Source organism: Ambystoma mexicanum, chromosome 7q (assembly GCF_040938575.1).
Source record: "Ambystoma mexicanum isolate Mex_15411 chromosome 7q, UKY_AmexF1_1, whole genome shotgun sequence".
Classification (NCBI taxonomy): domain Eukaryota; kingdom Metazoa; phylum Chordata; class Amphibia; order Caudata; family Ambystomatidae; genus Ambystoma; species Ambystoma mexicanum.
The window spans coordinates 1,003,005,477-1,003,021,915 of NC_090941.1; the positions used below are offsets into that span (position 1 = coordinate 1,003,005,477).

Sequence of the window (16,439 nt, forward strand, 5' to 3'; positions counted from 1 at the left end):
TGGTAATGTGTGGACCATAGAGGTTTGGTAATTATAAATATATAATATGTTTACAAATACATCCAGTAGATGGGCGACTATTGTCTTCAACATAAAAATACTCCAATGGAGATGATCTAAAATTCAACATTAGTTTTGTGCAAAACAGATGTGATGAAACAGCTCGAACAGCTAATGTATTGTTTGCACTGCCTACTCCAAAGACTGCTCGGACAAGCCAGGTCCTGAAGTGGAAGTACAACAACAACAAAAAAGCCAATGACTAGCTAAAGAAATCCCAATGAACTTGGCTTTGAAATAAAACTACATTTCCCGGCGTCCGTGTTGTTGGCGCACGCGTACTTGCGGATTCCTGAACCGGCCAGAAGCATGACCAAATTTGTTTCTCTTTTACAGTGCAGGCTGCTTCGCGCCGCCTCCACCTCCTGTCAGTTTGTCCGCGGGAGCGAGCGAGCGCAGGTGCTGGAGCGGGCAGAGAGTGCACGCGTTTGTCAGGGGCTGTGTCGGTGACGCGCAAGGCGGCCGTTATTTACGCTGTTTAGAGCTCGAGAGCTCGCGCAGTGTCTCTTATTGCCGACTGCGCCAGTGAATGAAACCGTCCGTGGGAATAGGTGTCTACGCAGCCTTCCCAACCGCCAACGTCCTGTGCTTCGCCGCTCTATATCCATCACCCGGGGTGGGGCAACAAAAGACACAATGGCACGACGCCTGTAGGACCGGCCCTTGGCGACGCAGAGTAAGCGAGGAAGGGAGCCACCGGTGCCCGCACGACCATGGGGGATCGCGGCGAGGATGTCAACTCCAACCTCCTCCTGCCAGCTGCTACAGGGGACCCGACTGTGGACGCTGCCGCGTGTCTCTGGCTGCGATGGGACCAGGTGAGTACCTGCTGCACATCGCACGCCCTGCACTGCTGCAAGCTTCAGGGGACGTGCCTCATTGGTCAGCCGATGCATGCTCCATGAAGTCCTGGCCAATGGGAAGGCAGCTTTACCATTGTTTGATGACATGAGCACGTGCACAGCTCGACTGACTTCTGGCTGATGTACATTTTGAGGACCACAAATGCATCACGCCGGTAGACTATTTGCCTTTTAGTTCTCCCCAAATTTGATGATACTCCTGAATACAACGAATGAGCATTTTTAAACAGATACAATAGGATAGAATGTATATTGGTGTTTTTATTGATATTGTTTACCAATTCACTAAACAGCTTAGCACGCAATTTTTGTTCAGTAGTGTGCTAATTTCTTATGAATAGTGTGTCATTTGAGCGACGACGCTAAAGTTTGCATTGCTTGCTCGCCTTGGCGTCTCTAGAAATCAATATAAGGGGAAGCACACTAGGGGGCACAAATAGAGGAATGGGGCTGGGGTGGGTGGTGCCACATCAAATAAGTGTGAGCAGGACCAACTGATTTAAGTTAGAATATATTTTATCAAGCTGGTTAAAAAAGTGACTTATGCAAGTTCAAGATAGGTTTAAAACCATACCATTTTTGCGTTAATATACACCCCAAAAAGTTACCTCTGTTCAAAAGTTGCAATAAGGTCCTCAAAAATGTCCACAGGCACTTAGTGTATGAAGTGTTTTAACTGTGTTCATAATTTGTTGTTCTAACTTTAAAACATTTAATGAAAAATTGTTTAAGAAATAAAGTCTAATTACCTTCATGGTCCAACCCTGAATGGCACCCCAGCCAAACCTACATATTAAAACTCCAATATGATAGTGCAAGGCCCACCCAGTGTTTTAAACAAATACAAAACAGTGGTCCATCCAATCCTGTTCCAACATTTCAAGTTTAACAAAAATAATATAACTTTTGTATCTACTGTTCCTGGCAGATTACTCTTCTAAGTGTTCTAATAAGTCGTCTTAACCAAACGAATGGTATTGTAATATAATGTAAAGTGGTCTTGTATAGGAGATCTGAAATTCGTGATGGCCTTATGACATGTGAATTTTACCAAAAGAAAAGAGGGGGGCTCTGAGGGAGAGGCGAGTAAATGCATAGTGTGGGATGGAAGCACCAGAATCTTGAGTGCTGGTATGGCTCTGTTGTTGTGGCATTGACACTTAACACCTATATGAATTTAACTGCGTACGTTTGGGACAATTTGCTCACAGCTTGAAAAGATTTCACATCCTCCTGGTAAGCTTCTGATTTTGTTGGCCCCTGTGTTTTTGGAATCCATTTCACCTGAAAGCACACCACAGCCAGCCCCCTCCCGGACCAGATAGGCTAGTGCGTAGAGCACTTGACCAGAACAGCTGTGGGAATTGGAGACCTTTTCTCAGTGCTTCCGAACGCTTTTCTTTCTATTTGCTCACCGCTTCGGAAATTACACATCTGCTTGCTAAGTGCTCCTGATTTTGTTGACCCCTGTGTTTTGGGAATCCATTTCCCCTGTACACCACAGCCAGGCCCCTCCCAGGTCTGCTGCTCCCACTGGCTGACAATTTAGGACCAGATTGGTCTGTGCACAGAACATGTGACCAGAACACCTTCTTTTCTTAGGCCCTCCCAGGGCAGCCATGCCCAAGCAGCTGGCTAATGGCCACGGCAGAGAACACCTCACTAAGGCACTCCATTACCTGTTTGACTGTTCACCCAAGCCAGGCCTATAAAGCGGTCTGCAGCGATGTCTAGGTTTGTTTCTCCAATCTAGCTTCCCTTTGAGTGCACTGATAGTGCGACAGGTTCCCACACACCAGAGCAGTCCCATTAGTCTATACATCATGCCAACCAACTCGCAGAGTAGAGGGACACTTTGGCGCACCAGAAACATGGCCAACACCACTGCTCGCACCCACATTCTCCTCACGTCCAGCCCTGAGGAGAAACGCTCCCCTTCAACCTTCCCACTCTCCCCTTTCCTAGCCTATTCCACACCCGACCCTCTCCCGCCTCATCCTTCGCATCCATAAGCTCTGCTCGGGCTTTCCTTGGCAGACCCACCGCGCCTCACACACACGCTACTGGCACCTAAGAAACCCTTCAAACACAGAGTCTGCAACACCCAGACCATCTCATCTCTGCGCACCTCACCGTAGCACCACCCTAGACCCCTGTCTGCTTCTGTCACCTACTCCATTATGACACCCCCCCATCTCTCCCAACCCAGTGAAATCACTCGTCAACAATTCCTTCAAAACCCTGACACAAATCCCCCTCTCCCCCCACCCTGGAAATGGGCAACCGTGCGTCATCTCAGACCTTGCACCATTCCATTTGAACCATTGCCATTATTCAATTCCCCCTCTCGGTGGCTCAAGTCACCATACCGCCGCCCCTGAACCCCTCGCCTTCAGTTTCCCCACACACCCTCCTTCCTCTCCCTTCCACTGCTGCAGTCCTCCTCTGAGGACCCGTGTCAAAGGCAGAAAAGAGATCAAGTAAAATGAGGACACAGGGGGTGTTGGAATCGAGGTTGGAGAGCAGGTCTTCACAGATGTTCAGGAGACCAGTTTCCGCTGGCAGCTCTGTAGCCAGACTGATGGTCCTGGAGACAACCAACAGATTGTGTGAAGATTAAGCTGGGAGATGGCTAGCTTTTCGAGGAGTTTGGCCAGGAAAGGAGTGATGGAAATTGGGCGATAGTTAGCTGGGGAGGAACGGTCGGCAGTGGGTTTCTTAAGTAGAGGGTGCACAAGGGAGTGCTTCAGGGGGGGAGGGAAGGCTCCAGTGGCAAAGGAGCAGTTGCAGAAGTCAGCCAAGGCAGGGGACAATGTGGTCCTTGATGGTTTTGGAAGAACAGGGGTGAACCTGTTTTAACAAGACTTTCATAGATTGGACTTGTCTAGAAACCTTGCCTGAGGAGAACACGGGAAAGTCAGAGAAGGAGGGAGGAGGGGTGGCTGAAGAAGGGCCAGAGAAAGAGCAGGGAGTAGAGGGGACAGGGGGAAAGGAAGAGAGAGAAGCCAGGATGTACCGAGTTTTATTTAAATGAAATGAGAAGCCAGGGCCATGCAAAGGGCCTGGGACGGGATAGGAGAGGTAGAGACTGCAGCAGGATTGGCCAGCTCCTTGCAGATTTTAAAGAGTTCGGCCGAGTTGTTAGATGCCGCAGAGATGTGGACTTGGATGAGGGCTCTCTACTTGTTGCAGACCGAGAACCGGTATTTCCTTTGGAGCAGGTGGCAGGTCATTTTGTCGGAGGATGTATTCTCTCAGTTCCTCTCAGCCACCCTGCACTTGCGTTTTAAGGATGACGAGGTCAGAATCGTACCAGGAGTTGCACTTGGCTCTGGACTTCAAGCGAATCCTCATGACGGGCAAGAACATTGAGAGTATCGGATATAGCAGAGTGGAGCATGGAGAGGGCTTTGTCAGGGTGTGAGTCAGCCAAAGGGGAGAGGGAGGTGATAAAGTGGCGGCAAAACCCTCAACTGATACAAGCTTCATGGGTCGGATAACTGAGAAGGTGGGTGGCAGTGCTGGAATTGGTTTGGCCTGAGGGGTGGAGAGAGGAGCAGGGAGGAAAGGAGAAAGTGATCTCTCTCTTGGAGTGGAGTGGTGAGAGGGATCGAAAGGGGAAGGTTTGTAGAGATTAGAACATCCAGAGTGTGGCCTGCAGAGTGAGTCAGGCCAGAGGGGAGGATAGAGAGAGAGTCACAGAGGTCGCGAAAGATACGAGAGGAAGGACGGCAAGCATCCAGGTGGATGTTAAAGTTTCCAAGGAGGAGGAGCTTAGTGGTGGAGGAGGAAAGGTCAGCCCACTCAGAGAGAGAGTGTGAACGTGGAAATGGTCTGTGGGCCCGCTCTCAACTTTGCTAGCATGTTGCTGGGAAATGTACCCAAACCAGAGGTCTTGGAAATGGTTGCCTCAGGGGAGTGGAGTATAAGGAAGAGCTGGCCAATTGAGGCGGGCGATTTGACGGATGTGTATATTCAAGGGGATGGGTGGAGGAGTCTCGGTGGAGGGTAATCCGAGCACAAGTGATGACCTGGCTCTGAGTTATGTACCAACTTCAGCAGTGTTGGGCACGCTGACCAGACTAGAGAGCTAAAGGGGGAAATGGCCTTACTGTGGTCCCCCACCCTTCTTTGCCATGTCTACCCCTGTAGCTTTTTAACCAGCCCTGCCACTGAGCAAACCAGTCCCTACAAAAGTCCCCAATTATAGGGGAGGTGGTTGTGATGTGCAACATCTCTTACCAACAACCAAGCACACCAGACCAATCACCTTTAATGCAGCTAAGGTTGGGGATAAGACAGTGGAACGTTCTCTGAAGAGGCGTTGCCAAAATAAAAGATATGATTAAACTGGTGGAGATAACTTCACTGATAAGTAGAAGGAAGACTTCCTCCCTGGGGCTCCAGAGAGTGTGCCCTGCTATGGAGGTGGATATCGAAGCCATGTATGATAAATTGGACAAAACATTAGGAGAGTTGGGGCAAGACATCCCGCCAACTCCAGGAATGATGGAAAACAATCCTGCAGGTAAGAACCCACATATAGGGATAAAATCAAGAGAACGTGAATGTGCGAAGCAGTCTCCAGCAAAACGCAACCACCATAATGGAAGAGATCTTCCCGGAACAGGTCTTAGTAGTGGTATGTCTGTTGACTCTGGCAGTAGCCCCCTTTTTGAAAATGTATGAGTCAATTAATGACACTCTTGAAGATCAAGCTACATTACTAGAAATGCTACATAGAAAAGTCTTTTTTTAAATTGTTATCGAGGGTTTCATCACAGCCCCTAAATTGTGGAATAATGGAGGATTAAAGGACGGAACTGAGACCCAGAATGCAGAAACAAGCCGTACATCAGAAAGCTTTATGGAACAACGTGCCCAGGCCCGGACTAATGACCCCTATGAAGAAATTGAGTGTGCAATACCCATAATGGAAGAGGCCCAAATGGCGGAGTCTATTACACCCATTTGCAAGTCATCAATGGAGCAAAATGCAACTGACGAACTTGGAGACCAACAGTTAACCACGCTGGAAGTGGGAAATGCTTTTGAAAGGACAGATTAACCTCTATCAATAGAAGCTACGGAAGCCGTAGATCTGGCTGTGAGCCACGATCCAGTGGCGGTGTATCCATTATTTGTATGGAGATGCTGGAAAGGAAGGGCAGTGGTTACATTTTGATCCATCAGTCAACCCACGCCACCTGAATAAGGGAATGAGCAGTGGATATCTGAGGGATGTAGGGACCAGGATGGTGAAAGTGAGAGCCCAGATTGATGAAACCGCAGAGGAAGGTGATGTGCTGAACGACGTAACCCGGGAATATGTATTGGTGAGAAATGTTGAGACTCATGATGGATCTATAATCTGGTCAATTTACACCATGACCTCGGAGGAACAGGATGAGAGTTCCTGGCTATCAGTCAGGGAGGGGCCTGTTCCCTGAGATTCACCCGTGAGTGTTGATCATGTGGACCCTGCCATCCCTGGATTAAGAACAGTTCATGACAAACTGGAACATTTGAAAACTGGAAAAGGCATCTTTGCCCTGTGTGGAATACAGGGACCCGGAATATGCCAGAAATGGCAAAATAAATTGCCCAAAGTGTTTGGTCTGGGGAGAGTGGACCTAGAAGACAGTATTGCGATCTCCCTATTGAAGGTTTGGGCAAAGACCAATGTAAAAAAAAATTGTAATTTAAGTTTTACAAACAACTCTGCTGGAAGAAGGGAGTCAATCTGAAAGATCCTTGAAAACATGCTGGCATGAATGGTGGAGGCGAAACAGAAAACTGAGTCTGTGTCCCAAAACCCTACAGGACAATCAATTTGACATTTAAAAGATGGGCATAGGTGCCCGAGACTGGAAAGACTCCTAGATCGGAATGAGTCCCTAATACTAAATCGAAGGAATGTCATGTCATGGCTCTGCTCAACTGCATCCAGAGTCTGCGGCAAGTTCTGGCAGAAGATCTCCAGGTAAATTAATCAGTTGATGAAGTGCGAATGGATGCAGTGTTTCCTCACATCCAGTCGGCAGTGGTGAAACACACCTTACTGGCGGCGAGCTGGAAGTTTCGTATGCTGGGTTTTGACGTCTCTATCGGGAGATCAGGAATTGCTGGATGACCTCTTTTCATTTAAGCCTCTGTCAAATGGAGCTGTCGGGGGAGAAGGCCGATCTAATTCACCCCAGGAGATAAATGAGACCACGGGGTCTTACACGCCTACAGGGCCAACTGGAAAAAGCCCTTACAGTTTCCAAACTCAGTAGGAGAAGGAGAGGCATTTGTTGGCCAGTACTATCCCAAGCTTTGGTGTAGGTGATAAACCAAATAACCAAAATCCTGCAGTTTTCCACACAAAATAATCTTCCAGAGTCCCATATACGATAGCAAACTGGTAAGGGAAATTCCAAGTTGTGGACTTTGGCATCCTGTAATACGAGGGGATTTGGCTAAATCTGGACAGCTTTGATATCATTTGCTTGCAGGAAACTTGGCTTAGAAGCGTGCCAGTCCTTGATGGCTTCACAGTTAGAATTTACACAGCAAACCATGTCATAAAAGACAGGCGCACAGCCAAATTACTGGTGGCAGTGAGAAACAGCCCGGGACTAGTTGTAAAAATGCGTTAAATCAAAACCCATTCATGCAAAGATTATCTGTGCAAGGGAATCCTGTAAAAACTGTCAAGGATACGGAAAAGGACAAATGGTGGTGCCTGTTATTGCTAAATATGTACTGGAACCCTAAAGTTATGAACATTGAGGAATTTGAGGATCAGGCCTCGTTAATGATAGATGAGCCATGTATTGCAAGTGGTAATGTGATTGTGTGTGGTGACTTGAACTTGACATGCCTAAGTGCCACAGGGGCAATCAATCTCGTGGATAAAATAAATTACAATCTGAGGACAAGGGCTAGAAGAGACTCCTTTTGTTAAATGGTTGCTTCCCAGGAGATATGCTGTGTATGCCAACATGGTCAGGAGGTACACAAACAGCTATTATTGACAAGGGATTTGTAACACATGACTTGTTTGTAATAGTGAAGGACTTTGATGTGGTACCGTGTACTGCTAGCGATCATAATTTACTGATGGTACAATGGTGGAGAAGGGGCGGGAGGAGGGAAAGTGGGCAGAACTGGATGTGGAAACGACAAAGGGAGGATGTAGGCTTAGAATGTCTGGGGCGAAACAGAGGTTACTTAAGGGCTGTTAGACGTTGAACGAGACTCTCAAATTCTCCATTGGACTGTATGCCAATTCTTCAGTCCTTCACGATTGAAGGTTCTGCCCTTGGTCTTATTTAGGTAAAGCATAGCCATGTACACGATAAGATGGTGGTGGGGAAAAAAAAGATCTTAAAAAGGCTCTGAAAGAGGTGAACACTGTGGTGGTGACCAAGCAGGGCCCGAAGGTCGCCGGCTAAAAAATGCCTATAGAAACTGGCTCTGAGGACACAAAGCTTTGAGTGTAATTTGCAAAAAAATATGGGTGGTAAGCTAATTGAATCTTACTATGAGACAGGATGCCGAACAGGCTAATGTGGTCTGTAAGACCGCGTGGGTTTAGAAACCTGTATTCAACAGGGAATGAAGAGGAAGATGGGAGGACCTTACAACCTTCTATTGCAGGGAATATAGAGGAAGAAGGGAGGAGTTTACGACCTCTCACTGTTTGGGTAATATCACAGACAACTGTTGATTTTAATAGATCTTATCAAAAAACAGAGACCATTGCGAGCTGCAGGCCCAGATGGGCTAACCAATGTAATACTCAAGCAAGAACCAGACTTTTGGGCAAGTTTCTTGCAAACTATCTTTGATAGGATAACGAGAGACAGGGCCCTCCTTCCATCATGGGTGCGAGCCGTAGTGGTCCCTATATTCAAGAGAGGTAGTAGGGAAGATCTGGATAATTATTGCCCTCTTGGATGTCCTGCGGAAAAATCTATGGAAGCTGTCTTTTGAGGAGATTGGATCCTTATCAGACACATTCCCTATCAGACAGGCTTCATGGAGGGCCTGGGTACTAGCCCAACTGTGGCCATGCTCTCTATCCTCAAAGGAAGGGTATTGGAGGGGAAAGGAAGGATGCGTGGCCTTTGTGGATTTTGTCCAGGCATTTGACAGTATAAATAGAGCAAGACTTTGGTCCAAAATGAAGCAGTGGGGGTGCCCTGACGACCTAGCCCTGCACATAGGAACCACTCTGAGAGTAAGATTGAACAGGACGGGCCAACTAACTGAGGAACTCCGAATATGCAGAGGCCTAAAGCAGGGGTGCCCAATGGCTCCCACCCCCTCCTGTCCAACCTTTACATCTCGGATGTTACCCAGACTCTGGGCAAGGCAATTACATTCCCTGCGAAACTTAATGGGACCCCAGTGGGCCACATATTATACGCTGATGGCCTGCTATTCATGGATCAGACGAAAATAGGACTTTGGCGGTTGTTGGTGAAGCTAGAAAAGTACGTAAGAGAACGAGCTGACCATCCACACTGCCAAAACGAAGATTCTGGCTATCTGAATCTGGAAGGCGAGCTCAATGGTATATCGGGCAAGTAGAAGTGGTAGAATCATTTAAGTATCTGGGGCTTTCATTAATGCAAGCAAGACTGAGATAACATCTGTGTAATTGTTGAGAGGAAAGGCGAATGCATTGGCAGCCCAAGCTGGAATACTAAAGAAAAGGTACTATAGGTTTTCGATCAGACCCTTAATAGATTTTTTACAAACTAAAGGTAACCCTTCCGGAAAAAGGTTCATGGTCCACACCGATTCAGATAATCCGGCGTGAACTGGGACTGATCTCACTGAGGGGTATAGTCGAGTGGAAGTCTCTGTCATTATTCAGGAAATGTGTCTTGGAAAATCCCCCTAAAATGCTTAAACTGAAGACATTAAATTAACTTGGGAAGATCAATGGCCCCGAGGAAATGGAAACTGCAATGTGAAGAGCAACTTGGAAAAGCCTCAGCAATTGTAGAAGATCTGAGATCTAATCCAATGACTGTTATTGGTTTGAGACCTTGGAGGAGGCCAGTAAATTCAAGCTGCTCTATAACTTAAAGCTTGAGCCAAGGGCCTCTGGTACACCCCCCAAAGATCTGGTCAAATCTCTGAATAGCTCCCTTAGATCTTGCTTCATGAGTTTGAGATTTGATCTTTATCCATCTGGGGAGGATCCGGCCGCAAGGGCAGGTAAAGACTGTCAATCGGCGATCTGTCGGTTTTGTAAGACTGAGGGATTGGTGGAGACTATTGGCCACTTGGTTCTTATAGACATTTTACTGATGTAAGAACAAGCGTACTTGGAGGTTATCTGAGTGGGGAATGTTTCCTGTGGGTCTTTGCAATATTGCACCTGGTGGAGAAGATATTTGAGACACAATACATTCCTGATGAGAGAGAAAATGCCATTTATGTCAATGACAATAAAGATTTGGTTATGTTTTGATGGATTTTAATGACGCATGGTACTGATGTTCTAGGGATTTGATTTTTTTCTTGTGGATGATGAGCTGGGTCATTTGTTTTGTTCTGTTTTGTTGTATGTATGTTTGTATGGTATTTGTAGAGTTGTTGCCAGTTAATCGCAGTCGCCAGTATTTTTTTGTTTCCTTGCCTGCCCAGCTGATTGATCAGTAGGAGCCCGCTTTAAAAACTTGGCTCCAAGCGGAGTTGTTGCGAGTTAATCGCAGTCACTGCAGTCTGCGCTGGAGAGGGCTGAAACTTTGTTTGAATTCACAAGCATGGAGCGAGAGCTGTCCTATAACCTCGCGGACATATCAACGGAGCAGAAGCGGGAGCTGGCTTAGCATCATAGAATGCTCTCCAAATCAGTCCTTAAACATCTTATTTCTCACTACGCAGGAGTGCTTTTTGGAAGTGTGGCTCTCTAGGTTTGTACTGAGAGTCATAGTCCACCGCAGCCTGCCATGCTCATCCTTTATCGTGGCGACTGTATATTACATCTACATACCATAGCTGCAACTGCAATATAAGTGCCTGGATTGCACGGGCTGTTCGTGCTACTGCCCTACCTAAGTTTGACACGCACCTACCAGCCTCGTGGTAGTCCCCTTGGTGCGGCTTTGTACTACTACTCGACCAAGACGCTCTGAACTGTTTCTAATAATAGTGTTGGCGTGAGCGGCTAACACCCTCTAATCTTTGGAATCAGGTTTTCTGCCCCTGACTCGCTTTGAAAATGCCTGGTAAAATGGGACTGAGATCAAATAATCATAAACAGAAGAAAATGCTTCAAACCCCAAAGCGCTGGTAGGCTCTGTTGCATGAATTTGAGTGAAAAGGAACCAATGCAAATACCTCCAGAGCGCGTGCAACAAGGTAATCTGGAGGAAAATCAAATAGAGGAGGCATAACTGGTACTATTGATTCTTGTCAGATCAAAAATTTAATTTACCTTTATCAGCATTGACTGTTCCCTCCCAGTCACTAACCATTTTGATAGCTCATTCTCTGCGATGGACAATAACATTCAATGCTGGTCTTGTGCTACTCCCTTAGGGACTCCCTTGCCCCCAACGATCAACAATGGTCTTGGGGAGCAACAAGGCCATACAAAGGGGGTGTAAGGTAACTTGGTTACCTGGAGATTCCTGAGTTGGATGCATTGGAGGATACGGGACAGAGACTTTGAGCTTCATCCAACATGTGCCCATCTGATGCACAGTACCTGACCCGCAAACAGCGCAGAAAAAGGAAGAAACTAAATCGTAAGGTGGCTATAATCCACTTGGAGCCCACACAAACCCAATCAGACAATCTTTCACAGCAGGCCCCTAAGTCTGCCCCCCAACTAAAAGACAAAGTACGAGAAAAAACAAGACACCCTCCGGATCCACTGCTACACTTAACGAGCTGGATGCTGAACGATAATCAACAAAGTCCTAAGAACGACAGGGCTAATAAGAACCGGAATGCTGTGGGGCCATCGAGTGCTTCTCCTGCCCCACCAAATAATGTTATGCACCCTCAATCCTCTAATCCTGCTACTAGCATACTGGCTCTGTCAAATAATATTGGAAACGATGAATATATGGTCTCTGATAACACCATGGAATTAGCATTAAATAGCCTACCATGCTCCATTACAATCAGGAAAAAAGCTCCTGGTAAACCTACATGTCAGTCACATATTAACAGAGCTGACTTCCTCTCCTTAAACCCGCAAAATACTTCCACTTAGGATCCTTGATACCAAGGATTTTGACTTTGTTGAGCCAATTAAGGACTCCAAGTTTCAATTTAGCAAAGACTGCTGTACAGACGAAACTGCCCAACTGATCAGATCCTACAGAGCCCGCGATGCAGAACTAGGCTATGAGTTAGATGTGGCTGAGGAGGCCACTGTCATTAACTGATCCATCAGCCTGATATTCAAACCCTCAAGGATAAAATAGCCACCATAAGCAATACTGGAAATATGCCTAATGCCAGCTCTGCACTGAACATTTTGGGTGTACTGAATTGGCTTGTACTAAATAGCGGAAATGGCGTAACACCTGGAAATTGAGATTTGGCCATTAGTACTTGGAATACTAGAGGGTTTGTCCATCTCCTCGAGCCTGGGAAGTCTATTGAACTCTTGATGAAGAATTATATCTTCCTTTTACAGGAAATATGGCTACCATCTGAACTTCTGATCGTTGGCTTCCAAATTTTCCAAGTATTGGCAAAGAAAGGCCGTTGAGGCCACCCCTATGGAGGCCTTATTGTGGAGTCCGAAACAATCTGAAGGCCACAAGAATACAGACTAAATCTGATGGCCCTTATGTATTGGCGGTTTGTATGAGAGGAAATTATGAGGTGGGGGCCATTAATGTCATTAATGTCTATGGTCCTCCTGGGTTTAGGGCCACTGATGACATTGTAAGTTTGGTACTTGATGTTATTGGTGACCTCCAGAACTCTGATGAATCCGCACAAACATATGTAGGGGGTGTTTTGAATGCCTGATGTAACTGCCTTAACGAAATTAATGAAACTGATACTGTCAAATGCAATCTGTCATTAACCTGGGGGTAAAGGTAACCATAAAGGCAACTCCTGTTGACTCCATGTATGACTGGGGTTGCTATCTTCTGAATGGAAGAGTTAATGGCGATATTCCAAGAAATAGCACCTGGAGGGTTGGGACGAAGTCCGCTACCCTGGACTACGTGTACTGTAATCAGCCGGCGATCCTTCATATTAGAAAGCTGGATATTACTCCCCCTTACTTGCGCAGATTCCTGCTCCTTCTGAGAATCAGCAAATTGCCTGTGTTGTCGGTTCTCAGCCCGGAGCAGGAAATTCTAAAGAAGGCGAGGTTTTGCCGCCCCTGTGGGCCGGGAACCATTTGGAGACTGCCCAGCATGTTGTAACGGAGTGTAAGGAACATGGTCCATTATATGTTTGCAGGCTGCGGGTTATGTATCTGATCCCAGTAGTACCAAGTCAGTCATTTTGGCTTTATTGCCTAAACTCGGGCCATAAATCAATGCAAATCGCACTTTTCAATATTTGGAATGAACCTTTAAAACATGGAAAGGTAGGGTCATATATTAAAAACGATAAAAACTTGAAACTTGCCTAATGCACTGTCGAAATACGACGAGCTATGAATCAACAAGCATGCACTTTAAGGTTATATGCTGAGAGCGAGATTGCCTCTCCTTATTTGTATCTAATATAGCTAACGGTCCTATAAGATATTTTATGAGACCTCTGGAGTTGAATTTCATTCATTATGAAATCTAATGAATGTTTATGAAATACTTTGATTTAGTAAATTAAAATGATTATTTTATATATCTTGGGACTGTGTAACGATATCATATGCTGTATGAATGTGTTGTATGAATTTAATTGCAAATGTATTATGATAAAGCTCTTTGAGCTATAATCATAATAAATAAAAAAAAAATTGTTTGCAAAAAGGTTTCTTGGTTAAACTAATGAATTTCAATAGAGGTGGGTGGGCTGAATGAGGTTAGAGGAGAGACTGTGAAAAAGTTAAAGTGTAGGGTCAGGTGTAGCTTGCAATTTATGTACCTCTTCTGCATGAGAGAAGCACTCGCGTCTACTGCCCATGCACTCATTTGCTCTGAGCTGTGCTAAACCTTATTTTGTTACTGTTGCAGATGGGGGGAGGAGGGTACTTGCAATATTCCTGTCTATGAAGCAATCAATACATGTTACCTTTTGTTAACTGGGCCCTTCTACCACCGGACTACCCTTCAAAGTTTTGTAGTTGTGCCTCAGTGTGGGTGCGGTGGACTAGAGTAACAACATAACCACATGTCACATAGGCACATTTTTCCAGAAATGGCTATGTGCAAACAGGAGTAACCCACTGCAGCTTTTAAACACAACGCCTATAATAAGCAGAAAGACATCTCTTGTGGTGTCCCCTGAAGGAATGCAATGTTCAAGTCCTTGCTTTCAGCACACTTCAATCAGTATTCTTCACCAGTAATTGTAGTTTTGTTTCAGACTACAAAGCCAGGTTTATAATTTACAGAATGCACTAAGATGATTGGAACTTGTTTAGCATCCAACACCCGACATGCCCTAATTTGAGGTGTCTTTAGTATCCCCGCTAGTTTATACATGCAATACTCACTTGTTCTTAGTTATTTGATGAAGGCATGCAGCTTGTTATTCATTATGTGTATACAAGAGAAAGAGACAGCATACCTTTTTAATCAGAACTCCTCACTCATATTTCAACCACCTAATAGTATGCACTCCACAAAACACTGGGTGCTTTCAGCTATAAAAGCGACATTTCCGGCTCAGTCTTATAGTTGTAGATGCTGTTTTGCAGAATAGACATCACTCCCACCTCTGCTTCAAATAATCTACCTTCAAAAACAGCCAGTTTAACAAAAAGAGATATCACTCCTAGCTCAGTTTCAAACGATAGGTAGTCAGCATGCTCGTCGTCATGTGTGAAGTCTAAAAGTAGGTACTGTCCTCCGCCAGAACTGGCATAAGCTGACCCTACCACTATTAATACAAAACAAAAGGCTACGAGAATGACTCCCTTCTCCTGGGGGATGCTTCTCAATGCACGTCTGTCTCTTCAGTTGTATATCTTCAAATAGTCTCTTGCTATTCCTTGTAAAAGCTCCTTCAATTCTTTCAGTGGGTCTTCCCAGACCTTTAGGTATGTGTTCCCACTGCAAGTTTCTCTTTGATATTCCTCTCACAATCTTGCCATTCACAATGGTATGTATCACATATTCCTAAGTGTTTACCTTTGCCAATCACTGAGATGAGGATGCAGGGTCGAGTGATCTTCAATGTATGGTTTTGCAAATCACTGGGACAAGTATATCTGCCCCCTGGATGAACTTCGCTCTTAATACACTTTTGCCAATCACTGGGACGAGGATGCAAGGTCTCAGTGTGCTCTTCACTCTTTATATAGTTTTGCCAATCACTGGGACGAGGATGATTACTACAATCATTATCTTTGCTTTTCTCAGTGAAAAAACTGAACATGGCAATCATAAGTGTCCTGGTTCCCTGGTCTCCTGTCTCTCCCTGTTAACCTTCAGTGTAAGAGGGATGTGTCACCGGGTCGCCGTTCTTTCTCTGTTCTTTTCATGATGACTCTCAATTACTTCTTGTTCTTGATATTCGCTTCAGCACTTTTCTTCAGGAGCTGTGTTGGTGCTGAAAGGGGTTTTCTCTTTCTTCCCCTTTTGGCTCCCACCGTTTTCTCTCCGATAAACCCTCCTGGGTCTGGCTATCATGCTGCATAGCTCGTTCTTGATGCTTCCTTCGGTTAGCCTGCATCACGCGTCCCTCCTGGAACTTACTATGTGACAGACTCTAGTTGGTCTGTTCCTCTGACGGTGAGATTTGGACACTTACTTCTCACAGCTGCTTGCCAGCGTGGAAAGCAGCTTTCTGTCTGGAGTTCGAGCTTCCATCCTGGGACCCTCAACTGCTCTACAACCTTCCAGTAGATTTGTCTGCACAGTTGCTTCTCAGGCTCCTGTTGCTCAACGCTTCTTCCGACGCTAAGGTTCGTTTCACCAGTCTCCTCCCTAGAGCTGGTTTGAAACTCCTGGTTCTCTCTTCTTGATACTCTAGCACCTCCCATATTTTATTGCAACACCCTGGGGCATCCCCAGTCTCTCAAGGTAGTCCTTTCTCTGTGTTGGAGTTATGCTCTTCCTAACTCCTAGAGGTTTCAAATTAACATTAGATAAGCAGGGGCTAAAATCAGCTTGTGGGTATCCACCGTTAACCGGTGACCAGGAGCTACCACTGAGGAACGAGGAGCTAATACAAAGCGTTCGGCACATCTACGCCCAAATAAGATGGAAACGTATACTGTTGTCCATCATTTATGACCCCTTATGTTTTCAATGTTATGTATATATGCTTCCTCCTGTTTAATTATAGATTTTCCCAAATGCACAGAGCTAAATTCACATAGATGTGTTTGTTTGGCATTGGTTGGCTTGGGGAGCTAAAAGT

General features: G+C 45.7%; 1 protein-coding gene across 1 annotated transcript in view; it reads left to right on the forward strand.

Annotated features, from left to right (window-relative positions):
- The first annotated feature begins 375 nt into the window (after positions 1–375).
- The window catches only part of PGM2L1 (phosphoglucomutase 2 like 1), a 1,482,539-nt gene continuing 1,466,475 nt past the window's right edge, over positions 376–16,439 (forward strand). Inside the window, exon 1 of the mRNA XM_069640198.1 lies at positions 376–878. Within this exon, the coding sequence (XP_069496299.1) occupies positions 774–878 (105 nt within the window). The 5' untranslated portion in view covers positions 376–773. The remainder of the gene's footprint in view (positions 879–16,439) is intronic.